Source organism: Callionymus lyra, chromosome 9 (genome assembly GCF_982586985.1).
Source record: "Callionymus lyra chromosome 9, fCalLyr1.hap1.1, whole genome shotgun sequence".
Classification (NCBI taxonomy): Eukaryota; Metazoa; Chordata; class Actinopteri; order Syngnathiformes; family Callionymidae; genus Callionymus; species Callionymus lyra.
In genome coordinates, this window is record NC_141826.1 from 16,054,380 (window position 1) to 16,081,939 (window position 27,560).

At 38.5% G+C, this 27,560-nt stretch overlaps 1 protein-coding gene across 1 annotated transcript in view; it reads left to right on the forward strand.

Moving 5' to 3' along the window:
- Nucleotides 1–6,826: 6,826 nt before the first annotated feature.
- pdgfrb (platelet-derived growth factor receptor, beta polypeptide) overlaps nucleotides 6,827–27,560 on the forward strand; it is a 29,040-nt gene continuing 8,306 nt past the window's right edge. The window contains exons 1-13 of the mRNA XM_087799126.1: nucleotides 6,827–7,162; nucleotides 19,543–19,604; nucleotides 20,053–20,364; nucleotides 20,944–21,201; nucleotides 21,574–21,704; nucleotides 22,876–23,041; nucleotides 23,659–23,833; nucleotides 24,479–24,594; nucleotides 24,680–24,803; nucleotides 25,833–26,044; nucleotides 26,266–26,360; nucleotides 26,455–26,587; nucleotides 27,400–27,504. Of these exons, the coding sequence (XP_087655252.1) occupies nucleotides 19,568–19,604; nucleotides 20,053–20,364; nucleotides 20,944–21,201; nucleotides 21,574–21,704; nucleotides 22,876–23,041; nucleotides 23,659–23,833; nucleotides 24,479–24,594; nucleotides 24,680–24,803; nucleotides 25,833–26,044; nucleotides 26,266–26,360; nucleotides 26,455–26,587; nucleotides 27,400–27,504 (1,864 nt within the window). The 5' untranslated portion in view covers nucleotides 6,827–7,162; nucleotides 19,543–19,567. The remainder of the gene's footprint in view (nucleotides 7,163–19,542; nucleotides 19,605–20,052; nucleotides 20,365–20,943; nucleotides 21,202–21,573; nucleotides 21,705–22,875; nucleotides 23,042–23,658; nucleotides 23,834–24,478; nucleotides 24,595–24,679; nucleotides 24,804–25,832; nucleotides 26,045–26,265; nucleotides 26,361–26,454; nucleotides 26,588–27,399; nucleotides 27,505–27,560) is intronic.

The following is a 27,560-nucleotide window of genomic DNA, read 5'->3' on the forward strand; positions in this document are numbered from 1 at the left end:
GCAAAGATAACGACGCGTTCTCAAGGTCATCTGAGAGACATTATCTCTCCAGCATGTCCTCCCCTTCGCCCAGAACATGTCACAAAGGAGGTATTCAGGAGAAAAACATGACATAAAATATTCCGATATACATCATAACCACTGATATTAGAGAGGCGTGATATTAGGTGTCTTTTATTGGTCAGAGAAGAAAAATTAGTCAACATCTTGGTTCTGTTTGGTTGAAAATAAAATCAGTACTTTCATATTTAATAGCCTATAATATCAGCGGAAGACAGAAGGTTCTATTTGTGTATTAGCAAGAATCTGGCAAAACGATAAGTATCACAATACAGTATTAACGACAGGATATAATGCAATATATCGTGATACTGTAGTAACAAGTATATATTTGTAGTATTGTCAAGTACTTGACTCTACTACTTTCATTTGTTGTGAAACCATAATATGCCCAAAAATCAGCTTTAAAAGCAAATGGAGTCAACTGTATCCTCTCGTCCTCAGTCATCACCGGGATATCTCAGGATCTGGAAGATTGTTCCATTTTAAAGTTGCAACATATAAATTAATGAACAGCGTGAATATTTTAAGGTCAAATTATTTTATTTTAAACACGCTTAATTGAAATATAAACCACAAAAGAAACATGTTAAAAATAAAATATGCTTTAAAGGCTAGAAAAATAATATATTAAATTACATATATATTTTGTCAAATGTATTTATTAATTTATTTTGAATTAAAAAAGTGCTGTCAAATATCGATACAGTATGGTAAAAGTTTTCTGAGATATATCGCTGTATCGATGTTTTCTAACACCCCTACTTAGCTGCACTGCACATAAGGTGAGGGAATAATTTCATACATATTCCTAATTGTACGTCAATTAATTTACAAAGAAATTAGTCATTGGAGACTAAAATGATACAGACTTGCATCAAAAATATTTAGCCTTTGTGTGTATGTATGACACAAAGGCTTGAAAAGAAATGCGTCTGTGTTATCCCTTGTGTTGTCTCTGGGTCAAGGTGAACGAACTCCCATGGATTCCTCTGTATAGTCTCTGTATTATTGCTGAAATTGATCATCTCTGTTGCTTATCTTATGTTTAACACTGAAATCATAAAAAGGTCTTGATGTCAACGTGAAAATCTCTTGCTCTGATAGAAGTAGGAATGTGGGAGAAGAAAGCTATAGTCAACTAAACTTTAGACAGTCAACTTTAAAAGCATGCAGAGAAACCAAATAAAACCCTCAAACAAAAAAATAATTCAGTTCTGCCTCATATGAGGAAAATATCACGAAAAGTAAGAAAAGAAAAGTAGACTGGACAAACATTTCTGTTTGCATTGTCCGTCGACAACTACGTTATTTATTCCTCTTTTACACATGTGCGAGTGACGGTGATGCCATTGGAACTCTCTCCAATGAGGCGTCACATCTAATGTTAAAACCTACCGGTAAAAAAAAAGAAAGCCCTTTCACCTTTAATCATAAAGGGTCTCAGTTGCTTGGCCAAGAATGACCCACTTCTGTAAAAACACCGCCTTATTTTGCCACATCATGCCATCTATCCAAGACCTCGATAAGAACACCTGAGACGTTTAAGAGAGATAATAAAGCTTCTGCTGGGAAACTAAGAAGATTGGTAAATGAGTAATGACCACATGAGGATCTCAGCATGTCACTGTCGATTCTCCGAGAGAACGTTCAATCTTAGGACCAGCAGTGACTGACTTTGACCAGAAGAGAGCAGCATGACAGAAGCCCAGCCGTTGTCAGGTTAATGCATCTGCAGCTATTTTTCCACTTCTAAGAACTTGAGCCTGCATCAGTATGCACAAAGAACCGCTGAGTAATCATTAAAAATTCATGTCGGCACCTCGAGCAGAACACTTAAGGTCTTTAAGAGGGAGCGTAAAGTTAATGGATGTGAAAGTAGCTTCGAGGCTTGAATGGAATATAGAAGTACATTATGAAGTGACCAGTAAATGTTTTGTCCTGATCAATCAGACCATGATGCTTTAAGACAAATCTCTATCCTCCAAGCCTCTATTAGGTCTCGGTCTATTTTCAATGATAAGAACTTGTCGTAGAGTTTATGATTGTTTGGTGACGAACGGAAACTTCAGGCAAGCATGTGACCTGAGGCAAGTCATTCATTTGTTTATGATTGATTTTACATGGTCAAGGTTTTTCCACAGAGAGCCAGATTGAATGAGCTAAACTGTACTTCCAACCAGATGCAGTTTTAGGACCATCATACCAAAAGGAAGAAGCCTAAAAAAAAGTTTTTCTTGGGAACCATTGGGTTATTATAATTAGTAACACAACGTTGTTGAATTTTTTGTTTTGAATTCCACAAATACAACTGTTAAAGGAAAGGTCAAGGATCAGATGACAAAACTCAACAAAAGCATAACACGGGAACTTGAAACAGATCCTCTTTTATCAGATCCAGAAACAAGTCATTGTCTCCATCCATCTTCATCACTCAATCTTAAGTTGGGTTCAGGATGAGGGCCACTGTTTTTGCAGGGGTCACCCGGGGTAACTCGCAGATACAGAAGGAGTAGCCCACCATGAGCCTTAAAAAAAAGAAGAAGATATTTTTCATACAATAATAATCTTATTATGTTTGTCTTTCCTTTCTTGCTTATCCATTGGCAATTATCGAAGAACCAATAATGGGATAACTGTCATAGAGGAATATCATTTATCATCCATAATAATATGTAATTAAGTTATATGTCATAAGCGTGTACCAAACTGATGCGTCAAACAGTTGCAAAAAGGTTGGCGACCCCTGGTTTACTCCATCCTGCTCCTCAACTTCAACGGGCCTGTAACTAAACGTAAATAAAAATAATCTTAATATTTTAAGTTTGGAAGCTGACATTATTTTTCTGTCGATTATACTAAATGTTTTTTTCAAGGTTCCTGACTAGAGGAAAAAGTATTTTAACATCTGATTCTGATGACCACAAAGAAAGATATTTGAAAATCAGCTTGCTTAAACTTTTTTTTAAGCCAGAAGTATTATTTCATTATCTTGTCTTTTAAATGCTCTATACAACTAGTTTTTTAAAAAATATTTTCTTAACCTTTAAATCTAATGTACTTTGAATTTATAACATTATGAGAAACATTTGAATCAGTTTGATATTTCGTTTTCTATAAGCCATTTTACTTTAATGGAAGTTCCTTCTTTTTTATGATTTTCCAAGTATTTTCGTTACTTTAATAATATTTTCCCTCCCAGATTGTCCCAATCCAAGCACACATCGGAAAACAGTCGACAACAGAATTCCTATCTCATCATGAAAACTAAACCTCAGTACTAATAGTACTAATCCCATGTATTAGAGCACGTGTCAAAGCTATTTAACGTGGACCACTGGATAGTTTGCTCAAAGTAGATTTGTGTATTTCTACAAATATAAATGACTTACTTACTTGTGAGAATACCAGTGACGTGGAAAGAATGAAATGTGAATGGAGAAAGAATAACACATTAAGATAAATCAAGTCTCCTAAAATGAAAAGACACTAAAGGTTTTGGTAATTACCACATTATTTTCATCTTACATGTTACAATATTGAAATAGTTTGATGGATTTTGTCGCCTCTACGTTCGAGAAAAAAATCTCTATCTGCTAAAGCGCTAACAGCAGCCATTAAGCTATGAGGTTGTACAGTTCATGTCTGGGCTATCAAATGCTAAATCCACATGGGCTCTAAATAGTCTTGATTAATGGCATGAAATTGGTAGATTCAGTACATTTACTGCAAAAAAAAGTGTTAATTACAGCCAAAAATAGCTGCAGAGTTAGGTGTCGCTGCAGTTTTCTGTGGCGTTGCATCCCTCATATAAAAGAAAAAGGTCTTTCGCCGAGTCTGTAATTATTGCTAACAGGTTCAGTCGATTAGAAGTCGAGAGGTTTACAGCCCAATTTGGCCCCTCTTGTCCCCCCTCCAGAGAAACCGTGAGGGGTGGCAGATACTGGTTTTGTGTCCTACAAAGCAGAACAACCGTGATGGAGGATTTGCATCGTAGATTTGCATGTTTGAAAGGCGGAGGAAGGGTACACTACACAGGGAAGGTAGAGTTGAGCTGATGCAACAGGGTCTGGCTAAAGCTTCTTCTTCTTCTGTCTATCAGGGGTTATCACAGCGAGTCAGCTGAACCCGTAAGTGATGGCCGTTCACGAACCGGCCGGTTCTTTGAAGCGAGCTACCAATGAGGAGTTCACATGCTGGAAAGACAGAGTGTAGTCTAAACACCTTTAATAGACGGTTCAAAGAAAGATTTAATGGTGAAAATCAAGATGTCATTTCAGCATCTTTGTTATGTGAAAATAACTTTTATTTCAAGGAGTAGCGACAGTTTACTTAATATTTAAGAATCCCCATTAAATCTTTATCCTGAAGTTTTATCTATCTATCTATCTATCTAAATATTAAAAAGGCAACTAATGTGTTGATTTAGGTGTGTCTTAAGTTTATCTTGGATCTCGATTGTACTATGTGTCAATTTTTACTAAATCTCCTTTCATTGAAATATTTACATTAGAAAATGATCTACTGAAAACACATTTTATTTTTCTGGAAATTTAATTTACCATAACCACATCCTCTTTGTTGTGATTGAACAAGCATCAAGGTTTGTCACCGCGCGTCATCAATTAGGGACTTGTTGTATGAACAAAGCAGGATAAGATAACAGCTGGCTGGAGGAGTGAAGCCATTATTACGTCATAATTGACTCCACTCTCGTAACCTCTCGTTCGCTCAGATTTCAGGGCAACTTTATAAAGTAATAAGTTCAAAACATGGTCATGATGAGAGACTTACTGCATCTTGGAGAGGAAGACTTCAACATTTGAAACATGTGAGCGAGTCAGGAGAGTTGGGTTTTCACACTAGTTGTTGCCTTTTAAGTTAAGTCAAAAGATTGTGTCTCTCCCTCGCTCCAGTGTCAGAGCAGTGTAACTGAAATGTTGTGGAACCTCAGTTGCGCCATTGCAATAAATCTACTTGCCAGCACAAACGTTTGTTTACAAATTGATCGGATTTTGAGGGTCTTCTTTTGGATTTCATTTCCCTGGTCACCTCAAAATGTCTCTCCGTTCTTCATTTGAAAACACTCTGACGCACTGCTGTAAAGCAGTTTGGTCACGTGGACACACTCACAGATTCTCCGGGCAGGTCGCCCAGGCAAAGAATGGAAGAGCATCGTAAAAATAAAGATAGCTAAAGAGTTCTACTGCATGTAAAATTAGACCAATCATTAGACGTTTGTCTGCCCGCCTGTAAGGGTTGAGGTATAAACTAAAAGTTCATGCAGGTTTACATGTATCCAATTGCGTGATGGCCAGAACAGTTCATTTTACGACTACTTCATGGGGTTTCCTTCACCGAAAAGAATAATGATTTACGTTTCACCAGTAGTTTGGCCAATTTGGCCACTAGGTCGCCAGTAAACATTGCAAACAATGCATTTTGCAGCTCAGCTATTATATGTATGTTAAAAACGTGTGTTTCTATGAGACTTTCATATTTTTAGAGCCAATTGTTAAAATAGATTTTTATTTAATTAACTTTTTTTGCAATTTTGCTTTAATTATATCTTTAGATGTCAAGCAGACATGTTTTTCTCCAGAAAAAAGGAATAATGGCAGTTAACATTCAATTGATTTTTTTACTTTTTAGTTAACTTTTATTTTATTTTTGTAAGAAAACCGCTTGGGAATTTGTTTGGAAATGTAACAAAACTGACAACAACTCAAGATGTGTAATCTAATTGTCTTTTGTGTTAGAATAGATATTATACAATTGGTATCAACAAAGTAAGTAAACTATCAGTCATCAGTATAGGTACTGGTAACAAAAAAATAAAAATAATGTACAGACCACATGACTACTTAATACGTTTCTGCTTTCATTAGTTTTGAAAGCCAAAATATGTCCAAACAACAGCTTCAAAAGCTGCTGGAGTCCACTGTATCCTCTCATCCTCAGTTAGCGCATTAAAAAAAAAAATGGAACTTTTTATACACATACCTACTTTTAAAAAATATATAAAACCAAAAAAAAGTATGATTTGAAAGTAAAGGAAGGAGATTTAAAAATCAATACTTTCCTTGAATATCAATAATGTATTATGAACAAAAGTACAGCTGTTTTTTTATATTGACTTTATATTTTCTTACACTCCTACAGCCAGAAGTTTAGCTGCATGCACAATAGCCTCGAATATTTGCATGTTAATCGTAAAGAACCATGGCTTCAAGTCATCTGGGCCAACCCCACATCTGCGGAGAGAACATGTTTATGGTGATAATCTGCGAAAAAAAACAAACGTCTGGGTTGAGTTAGTTTGTGTTTTGCTCTTCTACACCTCCGAGATCGTTTGGAGTGAAGTTGTTTTCCTGTGAAACCGAGACTTCCATGTTTGTTTCTCAAAGAGTGACCCCGCGATCTGCCAAAACCTTTCCCTCTCCCCTGGAACCCTCTCTCTCTCTCTCTGTGGCTCCCTCCCTCGCCCCATTCTCCTCTTCACTGCGTTTGTTGTTTTTTATATAGCGATGCCGTCCAGATTGCTGTTGCTAACGGAGACAGTCTCAATTCACCTCTATTCATAAACAAATCCCTCCTGCCCGGGACCCTCGCCGCTGCCACCTCTCAGCAACACACAGCTTTTCATTTGCATTCCCTCTGCTTTTCTCCTCCACTTTTGAAACTTCCCTCTTACCTCCCCTCCTGTTCCCTCCCTCCCTCCTGGTCCTCCCTCCTGAAACCAGCCGGACCACTGACGCTCCTCCATGCGAGTCTGTCAGCGCAGGACTGTGCATCTGCGCGAGTGTCCTTTGAGAAACTTTTTCTTGTTCCTAAAACAGACTTCAGGAGGTTGTTTTTCAAGCAGCGTGACAGGAGACCAGAACCCCTGATGGTGCTGTGGTTTGACTAAACAAACAGCCGGGCTCGCACTGGTACCTCCTTCCAGAGGACTCCCGGGACACCAGAGATTAACCCGGCGCAGGGACATCTGAGGGATCTAAAGCCCCCGTAGAGAAGAGGAGCTGCGATCTCCGCTCTGATTTTCCAGAAGCGCTTGAGACGCCGGAGAAAAGTTTGTGCTTCTTCCAGGAACCATCTCTCGGTAAGAGCATCTGAATTTCCCATCACTGTTAATCAAAGTTTTTTAGTCATGGATGCTTGGCATTTGTTAATGTTTGGAACAGAACACGTCCAAGACAAGGTCTGGGAACTACAATATTAAAGTTTACATTTAGTCTTTGAAGAATTGAAGAACTTTCTGTTTCACTTTTACTCACTCAGGTGTTGACACTTACAACAAGTTTGTTTTATTTTTTAAAAACTTCAAAAGTTCACCAGATTAGTTTTGTGATTGTTAAGTCAGTCAGTGGATGTTGCTGTGGTTTGTTTGATCGGTTCGAGTGATGCATCTGCATCCTCTGGTTACGCCTGTCACTGTATGTTTTGAAGGAATCCATGTTGATTTATTACTCATCTTAATTTAAGGTTAAAACAATATTAGCTCTTGAAGCATGTGTGTAGTGTAAAAGGCTAGCTTTTTCATTTTTTTTGAGCTAGCGCTACGGATGGCTTTTATTTGATTTAACCTTTTCTGAAAAATCGTAATTTGTTTTTATTTTAATATTCGATTTTCATATGTATTTTTATCATATTTAATAACAATTCCAAACTTAATGTCAAACATCCAACTAGGAGTGTTTATTGGCAAGAATCTGGCGATACAGTATGTATCACGATACAGGGGCAACGATATGATATATTGTGTTGCTGTAGTAACAAGTATATATTTGTAGTATTCTCAAGTACTTGACTCTGGTGTTGCAGAAGTTACAGACCACATGACTCTTGACGAAGTCCTAACTGCTTTGATCCGTTTTGAAACCAAAACATGTCCAAAAATTATCTTTAAAAGCAGCTGGAGTCACTGTATCCTCTTGCGCTCAGTCATCGGCGGGATTTCAATGTTCCCTTGAGCTGCGGAGGACAAAATGACTGCTGCCATCTAGCAACCGGAGTTTTAATTGCACCACAAAAATGAACAAACGCTGTAAATATTTGCATGTTGTTGAACCATTAAAGAACTATAACATGATACCAAAAATGATTTGAAAACCCAAAAAATTGGCGGATAGCCAGAGGGAGCGAGCATTTTCTTTTTAATCGATATAGTTACGGTATAGTGGAAAAACATCCCGATATAGTATATTTTCTTTCCTACAAACACCACTGATAGCTGCTAGCCTCTTGACAAAGTCGTCTCATTAGGACACCCCTTTGCCGTTCCATCGGGGGTGCTTGTTACCCACATTCTTGAGCGTGAACACACACAATGCAACAGTGAGAAACCTGTTCAAACAACCACTCGCATCTTCGTACACAAGAATCCCTTTTCAGGCTTTGCACAGCGAAAGTTTAACACTGTTTACGTTCTGGCTGTGAGAATGTGTTGGCCGACGTTTCCTAGTGTCTCGCTCGCACACAAACACCCTCTCCGGAGCAAGATGTTTGTATGCTTCTCACTTTGCAGCTCGCTTGCTTAAAGAGCTTGTTTGTGCAGCTCTCTTCGGTCACCCCGGGTGAACTGACAGTCGTCTTCAGCGCCATCATCCCTGCTCTGTGGATGCGCCGAATCAATCTTCCCCGACATGAAGCTTCATTGACAAGCTCGGGCTGTGAAATCAGAACCTTGCATCAGTCACTGTCACCACTCTCTCTCTCTCGGGATCAACAGATAAGACGTAGTAGAGATGCATATGCTCTGACATACCCGAGACCGAAATTCTCTGCTTACATTTCGTACATTCTACTTTTCATTACAGAGAGCGGCATTCTCACAGGGAGCAATAATTCACGGTCAAAACTCACGAGGCATGCCTGTTTTCCCCACCATATGTTCTGCACCTGAACGCCTCCTCACTTCCCCTCTGAACATGTACTGATAAAACTCATGACTCACTTGAGTTTTTCCCATTTGAAAGTAACTTAAGTACAAAAAGGTATCAAAAAAGCTTAAAAAGTGAGAATACTGGAGTAAGAAAAGTGTTTACTCGAGTAAAAGTTATTGGGGAAAGAATTGTATGTACACAGATACAACAGCAATTGATTAATAATACTTGGATACGAACGTGAATGAGTAAATATATTCAGATACAAAAGTGATCGAGAAAAATGATCGTATGTTGAAGTAATGGAGAAAATGGGCTACAAAAGTAACTGAGTAATAACACTTAAGTCAGAATAATACTGATAAAACTATTATAATACGAATAATACTAGTAATTAAGTAAAAATACTTGAGTACAAAAAGTAGACGGAAAAGTGATCAAGTACATATAATGGCATACATAAGTAATAGAGTAAATGTACTACGGTACAAAAGTAGTAAATGTATACAAAAACAAAAGTTATCTAGAAAAAATAAAAATAAAAAAGAATAAAAAAAAATCGAAGGAGATAATATACTTGGATACAAAATTTGATTATTTTTTATTTATAATTTATATGCAAATATTTGTTTGTTCATTTTTAAGTTTCAACTGAATTTTCTGCCGCTAGATGGCAGCTTCATTATGTTCTTCATAGCTAAAGGAACAATGAAATCCCTCGAGATCCAGGGGATGACTGAGGACAAGAGGATGCAGTGGACTCCAGCTGGATTTAAGCCAAAAAAAAGAGTGAAAAAAGTAGAAGACAAATTCAGTGACACTGAATATTTTTCTGAAAATGAACAGTACTACAATAAAAATAATTTATTTAAATGTCAGATGATCTTAACTGGCACGTGTAATGCACAAACCACCGGATTAAAATTATTTATTTATTATTATATTATTATTTGAATAATGAGATTCCCAGAAATAAAACTAAAAAATAACAACAATGGGTTCAGACATGTCAGGCACCGATATGAGAAAATTGTATTTCACAATGATTCACCAGTTCCTCTGAATCTCCCCCGGGAGAGGCTCTGACTTTAATCCGTCCTAGATTCCAACATCGAACACTCACCATCTTATCTTTCATGTTTGTATTAATCTGTGGTTTCTCTCACCGAACAACAATCATGATCTGAAGCTCAAGGGCTTTCAAGTGTCCCTGACATGAACAAGCAAACCTGTCAAAGACCTCGACGCAGCTTGGATAACTCAACTCAACCTTTCTAACAACTGATCCACGACCAAAAATCTTTTTCTCAAAACGAGCACACAGCTTGTACAAGAAACATTTCATTCATGTGTAAACTCGGGGGACTTCTCACTGCGTCATGCTGCTGGTATGATCGGCATCGAGAGCTCCTCTCCGGGTCCAGCCGGCTCCACTCTTCTGGCCCTGGACCTAATCCTTCATCATCAGCTGTTTCCTGGCCCTCTACGCTCGCTGCATGCCAGCCCACCGGAGAAATGTGCTTCGCATTATGACCATGCAGAAAACATGCCAGCGGACTGATGAGGGCCCGATGAGGTCCCGATCGGGAGTTTTGGGGACAGAGATCCGGCTCTTGATTTATCCCACATGAGCTGAACAAACAGCTGCTGGACCGGCGCGCTGGACGCCAGAGTGACGCGGAGCTTCGTGTTTATATGTAATTACAGATATTTCATGTTCACGCTTGAGTCGTACGATTTATTAACTTTAACTCTTGCCGGCGATGAGTCCCCGCCGTGACTCAGAGTGTGTCACTCATACTTTGAGACTGACTGTTGGACACTCACTCTAATGTCCTACTTAGAGACTTGTTCCAAAGATGAAGTGCAGTTTTTAAAGAAGAACGTTAAGTGTTTGTGGTGATAAAACATCCTGTCTGGCCTGGACGTCCATCTGGACTCCCCCCCCCCTCGCTGACTCTTTATTTCCCTCCCACCCCTTCTGGCACATATCTGACATGCAGCTGGACCTGATCTCCACTCGCACAGATGAGAACATGACCAGGAAGTGAGTTGTTAGAAACTTCTTTTAAAACCGTGTTCAGCCTAAAACCCCTATTTAAAGTATGCAGCCTATTATTACACTTTTTCACTTCTTTCTTCTCATCTTTTGCCTTTTATTCTACTATGTATTTATTTGTTGTCCTCATAAAACATTCTACCATGATAGGTTTTATTATTCTTTGTCATATTGTTAATCATAATGTCTACACTATTTAATGTCTTATATATAATAATTCAATAACATACACATTTCCACTGACATCATCCCATTGAAAAATATTGAAAATGTGTGTGTGAAGTTATTTGCTAGTATTACCTGTATTTAAAAAAAACAGGCACAATAAAGAAAAATAATACAATTTTATTATGATTTATATAATTCTAATGTGTGTAAAGACGGTTTAATGCAGAATGAAATTAAAATATTAAATATGACAACAAGAGACAACAAGTCAATATAATGAATCATAGAAAATGGTATCTTGGTATTATTTTTGTGTTATTTAATAAGAAATCAAAAAAGTAAATATTTTTTAAAAATATATATATAAATAATAAATATAATTAAATTCAAATGGACACAATGTAAAAAATGTAATATTTAATTATCAAAAATAATGTTCATAATATAATATAACAAGTGGAATTGTTTATTTTATTAAATTGACTTTATTCTTATTAAATAACAAATACAAATGTTCAAAAAGAGTCAAAAAATGTATATGAGTAAAGTTTTTGTAAGAATAAAAATGACTAAAACTGTCAAAAATCTGAAACGTCTTCCATGTTCAGTTTGAAAAATAATATTTACTTGGAGAGGACCCAAAACTTTGCCCAGATATGGTCGAGAGAGTATTTTTCAAGCTTTCTAACTTATGCTATTCTACTAATGTCATCAATTCATTTAAACTTGAATAAAATATATTATTTAAGTGTATTAACTGCTCAAGAATATATTTAACTATAGTTAAAACTATTAATCTGTCACATCACTATGATAAACATGTGAGAAATCAGACATAAACACATTTTTTAGTTTATTTGGATCGTTCTTTGGATTCTTAAGTCACCATAACGGCCGTTCAGAGAATAATCTGGATCATTAAAGCCGTCTGAAGTATTTTTGCTCTGTTTATGTTCCTACCTGCAACAGCTCTCACCATTTCAGGAGGCAGTTCTACTCTCAGGATCGGCGGTTAGAAGCTTTAAACAGATTTGAAAACATCTTCCACCACATGCAGGTATTGTTGCAGTCCGCTGCTTAAGGAAATACACATGGCTTTTTTAGGGGGATTTCGGTCTTGTTCGGGCTGTCGCCGATCCAACAAAAACATTCTGGGTTTGAAAATGAAAGAGGAAAAACAGCTTAGTGCTTTTACAAGATACAACTGGTCAAGTGCGAGTGGACGGATTTTATATTAGGCTGACCATGAAAATAGATGGATTTGACGAAAAAAAGGAAATATTAGGCTGTTCTCCTAATTGTGTTCAGCTGTGTCCTATTTTTTAGTTGATGGGTGTGTAAGAGAGTCAGGGGATACTTTTGTGTATGTGTTAGTGTGTATGTGTGTGTGTGTGTGTGTAGACATCAGTTTCTCATAGAGTATGTTCAGGAAGCATGTTCCTTACGATCAAACGTCCTACATTTTGTGCTTTTTTATCATAATTGGATGCAAACTCTGTGATAAGATCAAACATTAAGAGGACCAACTCAACAACAGCTGGTGGATATTTGACTCTTTCTTCCCCCTAATTTGGTCCAAGAAAATCAGACTGTTAATCCGACTTCACCACATCTGAAAGCATCCTTCTTCAAGCAACAGTTTCCACCATCAGCTCTTCAGATCTCACGTCTACAAAGTTACAAACCTCATTTACAGACGACATTGAAAACGTAACATTTGGGAAAACATCAGATGCTGAGGTGGCTGGGAGAAATTCAACTCAACTCATGCTTGCGTTGGGTTTTTGCCGGGGCACTCTGGTTTCCTCCCACAGTTCAAAAACATACAGAGGACAGTGTAAATCGCCCATAGGTGTGGGTGTGTGTCTATAGTCAGTATGTGGTCGGCCTGGACTGTCAAAGTTTCCAGAGGGTTCCCCGCCTCCTCCCAATGAGACTGGCATTGGTCCCAGCACTGAACCACCTTGTAGTCGAAGAACTGAATCAAGATGGAAGGCTAAACTAGAAGTGCTGCATCCAAGCGGCGTCTTGATCTTGAATTACATGTTACAAGCTGTTCTTTTGTTGACTGAAGCCAAGCTAAACATGACGCTCAAGTTTCAATAGTAGACAAAGGTAACCTTGATGAATAAGCGTTTTTTTTGTAGGAAAATAGTAAAGCTGACACAGTGCGTACCCAAAACAATGCTTTAACTACCAGAAGACTAAAGATTAGAGGCGTGTATTGGCAAGACTCTGGTGACATGATGCATATCACAATACAGGGCAACAATACTGTATATTGTGATACTGTAAGAACAAGTATATATTTTATTGTATTGTCGAGTACTTGACTCTGGTGTTGCAGAATTTACAGTCTCTTGACGAAGTCGTAACTGCTTTCATTTGTTTTGAAACCAAATATGTCCAAAAATTAGCTTGAAAAAGCTTCTTGAGTCAACTGTATCCTCTTGTCCTCAGTCATCACCGGAATCTTACAGGATTACTTAATTACAAAATCATCCATAACATTGTTATTGTTCCTTTTATTTATTTACCTTTTTGCACTACCTCAGAACTGAAACATGTTATCATAGATCTATTCAATGTCGTAACAGAGGTCATTTTTGGCGTTTTTCTTATTAACAAAATGATTTATTTTAAACGTAGGGGTCATTTTATGCTTGTGCTATCAAAAATGGTATTTAGTATTGAATATTTGCCCGAGTATCGAGTTGAATATTTCAGTATTGTGACAACCCGATTACGATTGTGTTTAAAAGAAAATCTTCAAATTGTATAAAAAGCTCAATCTTGTTAGCTAATCTTGTCTTAATGGAGAGATGCTAAAGTAAAGTCAAATTCAGAATGTTACATTTACTCTAATGCAAGCATCTCAAACTACATTTCACACCTAAACGTCTAACTTGAGCTGCAGAATATCAACCATGCAGGCCACAAACGGCCCACAAGCCACAAGTTCAACTTTTTCTACAGGATGTAAACTGGTCATGTTGTTTCACAGTCTGCAGCTGAGGGACCAGAAGGTTCCTCTCTAGGGGGTTGTCAACTGACCAATGTGAGTGATAAAACTGGAGGTTTGTTATAGCAAAGGCTCACCGGGTCACTTTTTTCCCACAGAAACAGCCAAAGGCAAGTTCGTCACTGAACCTCATCACTGAAGCTGGACTTGTTGTTTTCTTTGTCAGTAGATCATGAATGCTAATTCTGCTATTTAAAGCACTGGGGCTCATATTTTATCTCAGAAATATTTATTTTGGATACACTCAATGAAAGTTGACGTTCCTGCCGTTGCTCACTTCCTGTGCAGCAGACGAGTAAACATCTGTGATGCAAGACTCCATGTGTGTGTGTGTGTGTGTGTGTGTGTGTGTGTGTGTGTGTGAGTGTGTGAGTGTGCGGTGCTGCAGACCCACTACCACCACTTTGATGTGGCATTTCCCATAAGTTGTGTCCCGTACGTCTGCTAGCCTTGTGTGCTGTTTTTTCCACCGTCTGGTTTTTGTGTTGTTGTGGTGCGTTGTCGCATCCTTTGTCATCACTTGAACTGATTAATTTTGTCCAATTAACATTTCCAAAGTGCAAGCGTGTTTATTTACGGGGTCACTGTTTGGTCAAAATTCCATCAACTCATCCACTTCTCTTCGTGGTGTGTCATCCAGTTGTGTATTTGTAGTCTTGGTGGTCTTCCATGTCATTGAGGCATCGCAGCCTCGCGCCCACGCAACCCCAGAACATTTCCCAGTGTTGCAAGTCAGAGCCCCATCAGATGGATTTGCGGAGGCTTTCTTGGACATATATTGTTCTTTGGCTATAAAATCAACGTCATCCTTTTTTTTTTCCCCCAAGTTCTATTTATCACCCTCTGGGAAAAACTGAATTTGGCGGAAAGTGTGATTTGGGAAGCCGCTCCCACCTGATCATCATTGCCAGATGTGTAAATCAAAACACGCAACAACAATATGTTCGGATAATACCCCAAGTGGGATTTTGGGGGCTGGAGAGCGACCGTATCACGAGGATGTGCGTGGGTAGAATGCTCCCCGCTGAGGCCCTCTTCGGCATTCTTGCTCATTAACTGGTGACACTCCGAGTGTAGTCGGGTTGTTTATGAAACCCACAAAGGGGTCAGTCAGCCACCGTGCTCCCAGCATCTCTGGGAAAACGCGTACAGTTTATCTATGACAGTGATTACTGTGCCATGACTTGCATAAACAGCAGCTCTCCGTCGGGACCTCCGTGATTATTGAAGTATCCCGTTTCAAAGATTTTGGTCGACGGCAATAAACACTGGCGATAGATAAATGTTTTCTAGGCATTTAGGTCAAATTAGAGGCTGTATTGTTCCATAATCTGTGCCTGAAATGAGATTCAATTAGCCCATAGTTCTTCAAAGACTCGCTGCACATTTTTTTAATTTCAACCTCTTGAAAAGAAAAAACCCTCGCAAGTACCAAAATGAGGGTTTCTAATCCACATTTTGTCAAATGAAATGACAATGAAAATGTTACGTTAAAACTTTTTGGATTTGTTGTGCTTGAAGTGAAATTTCATTCAGATCAAGAGAGGTGGATTACACAGTTCTTGTTAGAATACATGTAAACCCCAGATCTGGCTTTCTGGGATAATTTTGTGTCACTACGTATATTTTTATTATATTCTGATAGCTTCTGCGACACTAAAGATAAGGTTTCCGCTCATATTAACGATATTCAAGTTATACTCTTAGGGAAGTGTTGCCCTGTTCGTGGTGTGACTGGTTAAGATGAACTAAAATATGTTTGTTATTATTAAGATTGGAATCGAACATTCTCTTGTGTTGCCGGAATAAAAAAGGACATTATAGCTTCAATTCCTAGGCAGACCACTTAATAATACTACGCTAGTGCTTGCAGTACTTGCCTGAAAATGAAACCTATACATGGTTGTACTTTAAAGCAGAATGTAACAGATACTCTAATAGATTCCTTTGGTATTCTAGTAAAAAAACATCAAGGTACTGTAACTAAGAACTGAGATCCCTATCTGGCACATCATGTACTCGCATACCTTTAAACGTAATTTTTCAAAAGTTTTACTTCAAGATCACTGATATCTCAATGAAAACAACAATAATTCATTCCATTTGCTCTCAGGTCAAAATCAGCACTTCCCATCTGGAGTGTCAGATTCACTTCTGTAACCACCCCACTGTTAACATGAAAAAAGTTTTAGGTTTCAACAACAAAAAAAAGAAAAGATTTGAACTAGTGTCACAGCTTTCCTTCTCATGCAAAACTCCCCACTGAGATGATTATTGATACTTGCTAGTTCAGTTTCTAAGTTCATGTCGAGTTTGGATGTTGCCACTCGCACTGATCGTGAGCAACGCCGAGGTTACTGGACTCTCTCAAAGCTAGAAGGCCCTCAGAAACTGTGGCCCCGGGGGATGAGTTTGACCCCTTTTGGTCTCCCCATCAGCACCGGCGAGGTCTCAAGTGTATCGGCGGTCCTGGGAAAGTTCCAGAAAAGGACTGTGGGAAAGCGAACTGTACACACAGCCGCCAGTGACAATAAGAGGGGGGGGGGTGTTTGTGTGCGTGAGTGTTGGAGGGCTATAGATAGTGAATGATGGGGGTGAGGGGTGTGTGGGGGTGTAAATCCAGAGTGTGGCTCTGTGTATAGTACAACATATGCTGGGTGGAATGATGTCAATGAACGAGCACACAGGGGGGAAGAAATCCATCTTTTTCTCTCAGTGTCTCTCTCCCTTATCCCTTTTTTTTTTATTAGAACCAGGAGGCAGGGGGAGGAAATGGATGTTTTCGGAGCGAGTCAGGCAGTTTTTTGGGAGCGGAAGTGCCAAAAGGCAGTCAAGTCAGAAAGACAGTTTCTAGAGTGACTCGCTGGCCTTGAATCCTCTTATGGTTCTGATCAATTTGTTTAACTCTTAGAGGCCACGGCGGGATATTTAAAGCTCATTATAGCATTTAAAGTTTGTAAATCCACCGACATCTCAGGGTTGTTCGAATCTAAAGAATGGACTTGTATGACCACTACTGTCAAGTACTTTGAATCCTCATAAACACTGGAGTATTAGGGATATTTTTTTTGGGGGGGTAACTCAATCACATGAAGGGTTGTTGGTTTTGTCTATTAACAACAAGAACTCCCCTTTGACAGGAAAGAGGAGTAGAAACATTGTTCAATATTGGTCTCACTTTCTATTATGGAAACAAACATAAAACCTATCAAATTATGCATTTCTTTATTTTGTGGGGAGTTTCCAGATAACATAATCTCCTTTTGCTTAAAAAAAAAGAAATTCAAGGGCTGGGGGCCAAATACCACTCAAATGTCTTTTTTGTAGCCCATTATAATAAAGCTGTTTAATTAAATAAATAGTAATAAAGGCTTAATTTGACAATTTAAAGGCTGTTTGAAGTAAGCAGAGATGATGTACGCCCATAATTATACTCCAAAAAAAAGTTATGTTTGTCATTAAATATTAAAAACTGATGACAAAGTCAGTTTCTGACAAGTAGAATTGCGGTAGTTTTGGTCCCTTTTAAGTGTATCTGACATATTGTCAATATACCTTAAGTTTGGTGCGTAACTCTTTACGGGTAGTTTTTGGAACTTAGTCCACATGCACAGCGAAAAACCTGAACAGTTGTATCCTTGAGGGTAATATTATGAATATTTTGGATCATAAAAGATACAGCTGAATATGCATCCAAGAAGGTAGTGTCGAGGCTCACAGGAAATACTTTGGAAAGCCAATGTATACACTTCCAGATGTCATCGAAACATTCCTCACACCTGCATACTTTCTCAGGGTACGAGGACGGAAATACGCCTTTCACTTTAACTGCAAATCAAAGATTCAATAACGAAGCTAAAAGACAAGGTTGTCAAAGATGTTTTCCATTTAGTCCTCCTCCACCTTCGCTCTTCCCAAGACTCCTTCTTCCGCCCTCTCTCTCTTTCCCACCAGCTCCGTGAACGGGCCCAGAGATCCATCCTTAACCGGTTCCAGACGCCAGGGTTCTCAAGGCTTCAACACCCTCTCAAAACATAACAAGAACACTTCCTTTCATTTTCCATCTTTTCCTCCAACTCACAAAAAAAGAAGACATTATTCAGATCATTGATGTCAGCTTTTTTTTTCCCCCCTTGCATAAGTTGAATAAATCAAATCTCCCATGGCGTCACAAAGCGACAAAGCGCAGGAAACCGATCCAACCTACCGCTTTTCTGCTGACTCAGCGGCTTCTACTCTCCGTCCCCATTTTCACTTTTGTTTTCGGTGAAACCAATTAATGTCTCAGCGTGGCTCTAGAGCAGCTCGGACGCTGCATTGTGAGCGGCGGGCATGTTTCAGCGCCAGCACACAGTGACCCGTTTGTTAGTGGGCAGAAGGTTGACGGACCAGGAGGATAAAGGAGGTGGAACATTGTGGCTCTGTTCCGGTGCAGTGAGGCATCAAATAACTCCACCGTGAACGGTTTCTACACCTTTGGACAAAAGATGCGTCAGGTTTTGACATGCAAATGTATTTGTACATTAAACACCGCAGAAGGATTAAAGAGAGGGAGGGTTGTTTTAATCAGACACATGTTTGAGAGTTGAAAAGTATTTTGACAACAAACCTTCATGTAGAACTTAATGCTGATTCTAGTAACACTAAACACAAGGTGTGCAAGAATATCAATGCACTTAAATATCACAATTATTTTTCCCCAATACTGACATTCAACCGTATTGATTTTATTTTTCAAATCATACTTTATTTTCAACCATAGTTCTTATATGGATTGAATAAATTGGTACAAACCATGTAAAATTAATGGAAAAAAATGAATATTATTTACAATAAAGTGCAAATATTCACAGCGTTGCTATTAAACTTCTAGCCGCTAGATGGCAGCAGATATTAAATACCCCACAGCAAAAGGAATAATGCTGGGATAACAGGGGACAAGAGGATACAGTTGACACCAGCAGCATTTCAAGCGGATTTTTTTTTTTTTTACGTATTTTGGGGCTTGGACAATATGCTAGTATGACGTCTATATTTAATCGACCCGGAAATGAGAGTTTAAACAGCATACGATATCTGGTGAAAAGTCTTGGATGCAACATTGAACATCTCTGTGATTCCCTTTGAGATAAACTGTGCTTCTTCACCAACTACTTCACCTCATACCTCGACACATTCATTGAATTACATGATCAGGTCTTCTTCATATTCATGTATTGGACTTGGCTGATATGGTGATCATATTATGCACAATACATGTGATAGTAACAAATTAAAAAAAAGATCATCTCAACAAAAGCAAAAAAAAGCAACATGCAGGAAACTTTAACCAATATTTTTGTTTACAGATCAGACAGCTAGAGGACGCTCACAATGAACAGCCTGACCGTGTTCACGGTAACGGTAACAGGTATGTTTCTCAAAGCAACTTTAGAAAACGTGTATTGCATACGAAATAATGTTTCATTCTCACCCATTAATTATATCAAATACAAATGTGGTTAATAGTGGGACCTATCACAATATGTAAAAGCATAAAAGTACACCCCCAGAAGAACAAATATCTGACCGTATTAGAATATTGTAGTGACTGCTTCGGAAGTTTATTTTTGAACTCACTGTTGGCAACTGTCGACTGACGGAATAATCAACGTGCCGTAGTCGACCTCTGTCACTTTAAATTCATCTGTCACCCCCGGAGCATCATTATCCCCTCACTTATCCGCTCCAGACGACTCCCATCCTTCATCGTTTGAACTCCGAACAGGATCTGGCTTGTGTTGTTGATCTAACTTCTGACCCCCCGCTGCTGTCGCATGACCTCTGACCCGACCTCTCTCTTGTTGTGTCAACTGTAGCTCTTTTGAATCTCTGGCCCGAGTCGAGTTGCTTGGAGATCTCACCTGGTGACACTCGGGTTCTTCTGGATCGGGGTTCTGACCTCACCCTCGCCTGCTCGGGCTCTGCCGGGACCACCTGGGGTTTTAAGCGAGATGATGTGCCTTACTTCCAAGTGGATCAAAATCCCGGTGAAAGCTACACGATCGTACAAAGTAGTGACACCAGCAGTACTTTGATACTGAGGAATGTGAGCTGGAAGCACACCGGGGTGTACCAGTGCACCGACCCCAACACTTTGGAGATAAAAGAAGTAGCAGTGTTTGTACCAGGTGAGTTCTTTTTGACAAAATATACATCCCAAACTATGATATTGTACTTCTGCTTTTATTTGTCTCATAGATTGTTTAAATTGTGTATTAAATACAAATAATTCCATTTTTTATTTACAATCAACATGCAAATGTTAATCGCCTTTATTCATTCCACTGCAAGAGACACAAGGATACGAAATCTAGACCATGACTGAGGACGAGAGGATACAGCTGACTCCAGTAGCTTCTAAAGCCGATGTATGGAGATAATTTGGTTTCAAAACCAATTAAAACATTTGCGACTTTGTCAAGAGTCATGTGGTCTGTAAATTCTGCAACACCAGAGTCAAGTACTCGACAATACTACAAATATATCCTTGTTCCTACAGTATCACAGTATAACGCGATATAGTTTATTATTGCCACTGTATCGTGGCAAGATTCTTGCACACATCCCTACCTTTAAAGAGTCATAAAATCCAAATCCCTACAATAGGTAACCCTGAAGCAGATTATAATGAGACTATCCTCTTTATGAAATGAACTTGTAAGACAGTAAGAATTTAAAATCGACACCTTTTTCGTCTCCGTCCACAGACCCAGACGTGTGGTTCATCGAGAGAAGTCATGGCATGGTGACCAAGACAAGTTCGGAGAGCACGATTCCCTGCGTGGTCACCAACCCGGACATTAACGTGGTCCTGTATGAAAGCGGCATGGATCAGCCAACCAGGGGCGAGTATGTACCCAGCGAGGGGTACAAGGCGGCGCTGGATGACATGACATACGTGTGCCAGGGGGAGCTACACGGGAAAGTGAAAGAATCTCAGGCCTTCTACGTCTTCAGCATCGTGGGTAAGTGACAAGTCATTAGTGTTTGGAGTCAGATCTATGAGGTTTGTTTGTTTATAGTTGAAATATTACAATAGCGTTAACCTGAATGTATATTGAAAAGCATACCAATAACTGTCAGAAATATGTCACATGGCCACAACATAAGTGCCTGTAAAAACTTTGATTTGTTGAATAATTGCATCTTGGCTCTATAGGCATATTTTCAATTGTGTACTTTCTAAGACTTCAGATTGATCAATATGAATCCCAACAACCAAAAAGGGAAATACCCTTAAACAAGTTCACTGACAGACACCATAGATATTTATTTAAGTACTCAACTGTGTAAATCCACACCCTTGAGAGGTTTTTAATATATACTTTCTGCTTCAGTTCCAGATGCCATTGAGCCGTACATCAATGCGTCCAAGACGGTCATGAAGCAGGGGGAGTCGCTGAGTGTCAACTGCACAGTTCATGGTGTGGAGCTGCTCTCTTTTTACTGGGACGTTCCCAACAGAGAGGTGAGTGGGAGAAGAACAAGCTTTTGTTCGGCGTTGTTTTGAAGAGATCACTCTTGATCTCTTTAACAAAGGCCAGATTTAGAAATGTCTGGACACACCCAAGAGTAGACCTTTATGACTCTCCGGCAAAATGACACAGAATTGAAATCACTCATTATTAAATGAAGGAAATTATTGTAAAACTTTCAAAAGACTAAATTACCAAATGTCTGTATACGAAAGGTAAATAGCCAACCACAACTAGAGGTTCAAAATAATATTGATGCAGCACTATTTTGCTAAATTTTGACCTACAATATGATTTAAATGTTTAATCTATTGATTAAATATCTACATAATAACAGTACTTGCATTTCGGCTTTCAAGTTAAAAGTTAGAGAAAAGAAAAAGCTGTTGACAAACTACTTCTTGGTGCTTTGAAATGTTGCAGAAACACGACAGGTTTGGGGTTTAATTTCAAAGACACAACTCAGGAGTATTAACATAGAAGCACTTAACTGTAAGAATATAACAATATATCATGATATTGTGATGTATACTATATCTTGACTCCAGTACACTGTGCAAATATGTGAATGTTAATATTGCAATCATTTTTTTTCTCCAAAATACTTTATCTGTATTCAACAGCAATGTACTGTATATACTTTTTTGGCTATCAAATCATATTTAATTTTTATCATAGTTATTTTATTGTTTCACATTTAAATTTAGGTTGTATCAAATAAAATATTCCCATTTTTATTACAATTAACATGACAATATTCACTGCATTTGTTCATCTTTGTGTTGCAATTAAACTTCCGAACCGCAAGATGGCTGAAGTTAATAAGTCCTCAGCAGCTAAAAGCACATTGAAATCCTGCAAGATCTGGGGGAGGACTGAGGACGAGAGGATACAGTCGACTCCAGCAGCTTTTAAAGCTGATGTTTGGACTTATTTTGGTTTCAAAACAAATGAAAGCAGTTACGACCTCATCAAGAGTCATGTGGTCTGTAAATTCTGCAACACCCGAGTCAAGTACTCGGACAATACAAGAATATGTATAGTTTTTTCTACAGTATCGCAATATATTGCATCGTTGCCCTTCTATCCGTCAGAAATATGTAAGTTTGATTTCAAGTTGAGGACTAAAGGAGGACGCAACTACAACCCTTTTTGTGTCTTCAGTCCGTCTACGTGGAGCCGCAAACCGAGATCCTTCCCGCCATCAGTATGCGCTCCTGTCTCCTGTTCCCGACCGTGACCCTGGACCACAGCGGGACCTACAAGTGCCATGTAAAAGACGACGTCAAGGACCAGCAAGCCTACGCCGGCGTCAACATCACTGTGCTCGGTAGGACACAGACACACACACACACACACACACACACACACACACACAGTACTACACAACTCAAACAAACTGATTATTATTCAGCTACCGGCTTTTACATAAACCCCTGCAGGTGAAAGGGCTGATTCTTTCACAGGAAATGACAGTCGGTTTTATTTATTTTAAATATAGCTCATATATACATGACATGTGTCTATGGTTACCCTCTTGGTGAATAAAGTCTCAACTAGAAAACCTCTGATTTGATAAAAGATTGACATTATGGTCCATTTAAAACCTGAAACGTGGTTATTTTAATTTTAGCAACTTTCATGCAGACTTGGCCGTAAAAAAAAAAGGATTCAATAAACATCTTGAACTCCTGGTTTTGTCATCAGAGGGTCAGCGAACACGTGGATGCTTACTCAGCACGCAGTGAAGTGAAACGTTGTTTAGGAAACCCAATGAAGCACCAGTCAATCAGGAAGTCGTGCAAACCTCAGAGGAACCTTGTGGCTGAACGCAGACTGACTGATTATTGTCGTTCGAAACATCTGTCAAAAATAATTGAGTATCTGTATAACATCGAGTCACAAGTTGTACTTTATGAACGGCTACGTTCTCTGATCTTCTTTCAGAAAAAGGATTCGTGACCCTGACTACGGCTCAGCAGCTCAACATCTCCTCACGCCTGCAAGACAACGTGGAGCTCAGGGTGCAGATCGAGGCCTACCCGCCGCCTCGGGTCCGCTGGAGCAAAGACGGCGCCGCCATCAGACGAGACGTCACGACCAGACAAGAGCACGAGATCAGGTGCGATCACTTCTTCGACAAGACGGCCTTTAGGTCCGACCTGTGTCCGTCATCGACAGATTAGATAAGGGAGTTGAAACTCTACACTCTCGGCACAGTCACACAGGAACTATAAACAGAAGACACTTCAGGGAGAGAAAGATTCTGTTTATCCAAATACAAATAAAGAGGTCACAATGATGACTTTTAAAACAGTTTGTGACAATATCCTCTGTATCCTCTGACTCACATTTGCCAGTCTGAAGGCCCCGCCATATTATTTAATGCGAGACCATCGTAGTCAACAATTATACAGAAACAGCCGATAATTTATAGGGTAAAAAATAAATGTGGCCCCTTTTGTGATTGAGTTGACCCCTGCCATAACTTAACCAGCCTTTTACTGCATAAGATCACTACAGATATTATTTATAGACTCATATCCCAAGAGTTCATACAGATAAAGTTAAGTTGAAGACTTTTTAACATAAATTCTAAATTAAATTTCATGTTAAGTTGCATTGACGTAAAACCATTGTTGTGTTAGTTTGCTATTGTGAGTGCAGGTTAATCAGTTATTAATAAAAAAATATATATATATAAGCTGCGTTTTTCTATTGCTTATTTTGTGTGCTGATATTAATATCTGTATGAATATGTGCTCAGGTTTGTCAGCATTCTGACTTTGGTGCGAGTAAGGACGGAGCAGAGAGGCCTCTACACCATCAGCGTCTCCAACGGAGATGATACCAAAGAAATAACATTTGACCTGGAGGTCAGAGGTCAGGATTCTTACTGTACAGTCTAAAAAAGATAAATGTTTATTTTCTTTCATATGTGAATAATGTTTGACCCTTTTGTGTCTAGTTCCTTCTCGCATTAAAGACTTGACTGACCATCACTTACCTGGTAAGAGACACTTGGTGACCTGTGTGGCTGAGGGGGTCCCGACCCCGGAGATCCAGTGGTACAGCTGTGACAGCATGCTCAAGTAAGTCCAATGATGTTCCTGGATACAGAAAAAAAAGAAATATTTTTAATATGAGTTATAATGAAAGAAATGTTATACGAACCTTTTGCTTATTTTGAATGGAAAAGAGATCAAGCTCGGGTCATTGAATGCATCATCCATACACATTTATAACACATAGTTGTTTTTTTTAATAAAGAAAACGCTTATTATTACACTTATTAATTTCACAGATGTTAATAACGTAAAGTCACACTCCTTATCTATTAAAAAAAACATATTTATTGAAGTCTAAACAGATTCTCCATTCTTTACTACTTGTCATGATGGAAGCTAACAAAGCTAACAGCGCTAAACTTAAATATTGACGACTATTACGACAATAAAAAGTCAATAAATGCGTTAGCATTATCTTAGGAACTCGACCATAATATATACTTATGAATACACCCAACACCCGCGGACATTACTGGGGTTTTTTTACCTGGAAAATACGAATGAAAGCAGTTAGTTGTTCGTTTGCTTCACGTCCGAATGCATTTGAACGCACCACGAGCAGCAACACCTGACACGTTAATTTAATTTTCTGTTTAAAATTATTTATAATAGCAAAGACACGAACGACTGAACATCTATCTGTATTAAATTAAAAAAAAAAAATGTAACTTTAATTTTCAAAAGTAAAAATCGATTTAGTTTCCTTATTTCTGCATTATTCAGCAACTTTAACCCTGAATCAATACCTCATTAAATGTCAATTATGTAGTCAATAAAGATCATTAAACGGTTCCACGAACTTTTTATAAATATAAATAAAAATTGAATTAAAAAAATAACTTTATTGAACAACTTAGTCAACTTAGTAATAGGCAAATACGTGCTGTGTAATTATTGGTGGAAATTAAAAGAAATGTATTTAATAATAGAATAAAAAGTTTATTTATTACATTATTCATTAATCTAAACCATATAACACTTTTGTTATTTAATCTTTAATTCCATTGATTGAACCTCCTAACACTTGCTCTTCACTCCTTCCTTGAACTGCAGATGTAGCAACCACTCAGACGTGTGGCACCGGCTGGTACCAGAACCAGAGGTTCTGAGCATCCAGACCAACATCAGCCTGAGTGAGACGCGCAAGACCAGCCTAGTGTGGAGCCGCTTGACCTTTCACAAGCCCCAGCAGGTCACAGTCCGCTGTCAGAGCAGCAACCAGGCGGGCCTGGTGGACAAACGAGACGTCAAGCTTGTGTCCAGCAGTATGTGTTCATTTTTTTAAATTTATTTATTACCATTAAATCATTTTTATCCTTTATTTCTTTAACTATAGTCATATTGGACGTTTATATTTTGGTAACAAAACTACAAAATAAAACTTATTTTATCATTTGATTGATTCTTTCTATGTATCTATAATATTTTTTTAATCTATAATTGTTGTGTTTATGAATCTCTTCTGTCCTTGTTGTTGTTGTTGCAGCACTTTTCTCCCAGGTGGCGGTGTTGGCCGCAGTTCTAGCTCTGGTGGTCATCATCATCATGTGCATCATCATCCTCATCGCTGTGTGGAGGAAGGTGAGACGAAGAGAGAGACACTTGAATTTATAAGAATCCATTTTTCTCATCAAATCCTTTTTTCATAAATTTGTGGGGGGGTTTTTTTATTCAGAAGCCACGGTACGAGATCAGGTGGAAGGTGATCGAGTCGGTGAGTCAAGATGGGCACGAGTACATCTACGTGGACCCCATCCATCTTCCCTATGACCTCGCCTGGGAAATGTCCAGAGACAACCTGGTGCTGGGTGAGAGACCTCATATGGGTTTATATTAGAAGAAGTCATTTTGTTAAAGGTTTCTATCCGTGTATTGAAAAACAATGACAGCCTCACGATAACCACTGAAAAAAAAGGTTTATTTTATGCTAAATCTCTCTATCTGTGTTGATGTATTTCAATTGTTTAGGCTAGTTTTAGATCAGAACCAATTATCGTGTATGTTTTTTGTAACAAAAGATTTTGGTTGTAATATTTGTTGAGGTAATGTTACAGTGTTTTTATCTTCAAATGTTACGAAATCCATCAAAATAACTCAATATTGAGTCAAATTACCACGGTTCTTGTGATTATATAATTAGCATCATCACACAACTATATCAGATCAATTAAATTCGGGTGATAATTAACTAACCTTCCAATTGTATGAATAAAACATTGGATTTTGCCATCTTTCTACTTAAATACCGACATTTAAATAAAAGTTAGGATAATTTTTTTTTATGTGAAAAGGGTATTATAACATTATCATTTTTTTCTCAGTAATATTATTAGTCTTTAGCCATGAAGACACTTAAAGAGGACGATAAGTCCCACCAAACAACGACATGATTATATTAGTCTTACGTGGGAGATGTTCCTGTTTTAATTTCACAAGCAAGGATCTACTTAGGTTGCTTCTGACTTTTAAGGTTGTTTGTTTCCCACCTACAACAGCTGCCTAGTGTGTAGCGGTAATTTGTAATGTCACACTAGAGTCCACTCTGCACCTTTACTAAATTAAGTAACTTTAATTTTTTTTTAATTCAAGTCCAACCTTTTGAACCGCTGTTGTGTTTCAGGTCGAACTCTTGGCTCAGGAGCCTTCGGCCGAGTGGTGGAGGCGACGGCTTACGGTCTCACACACTCACAGTCCAGCACTAAAGTCGCTGTGAAGATGCTCAAATGTAAGATATCATCTACAATTTCTGCTGCCAGACTCATTCAAGCTCCTGCTCAAAGG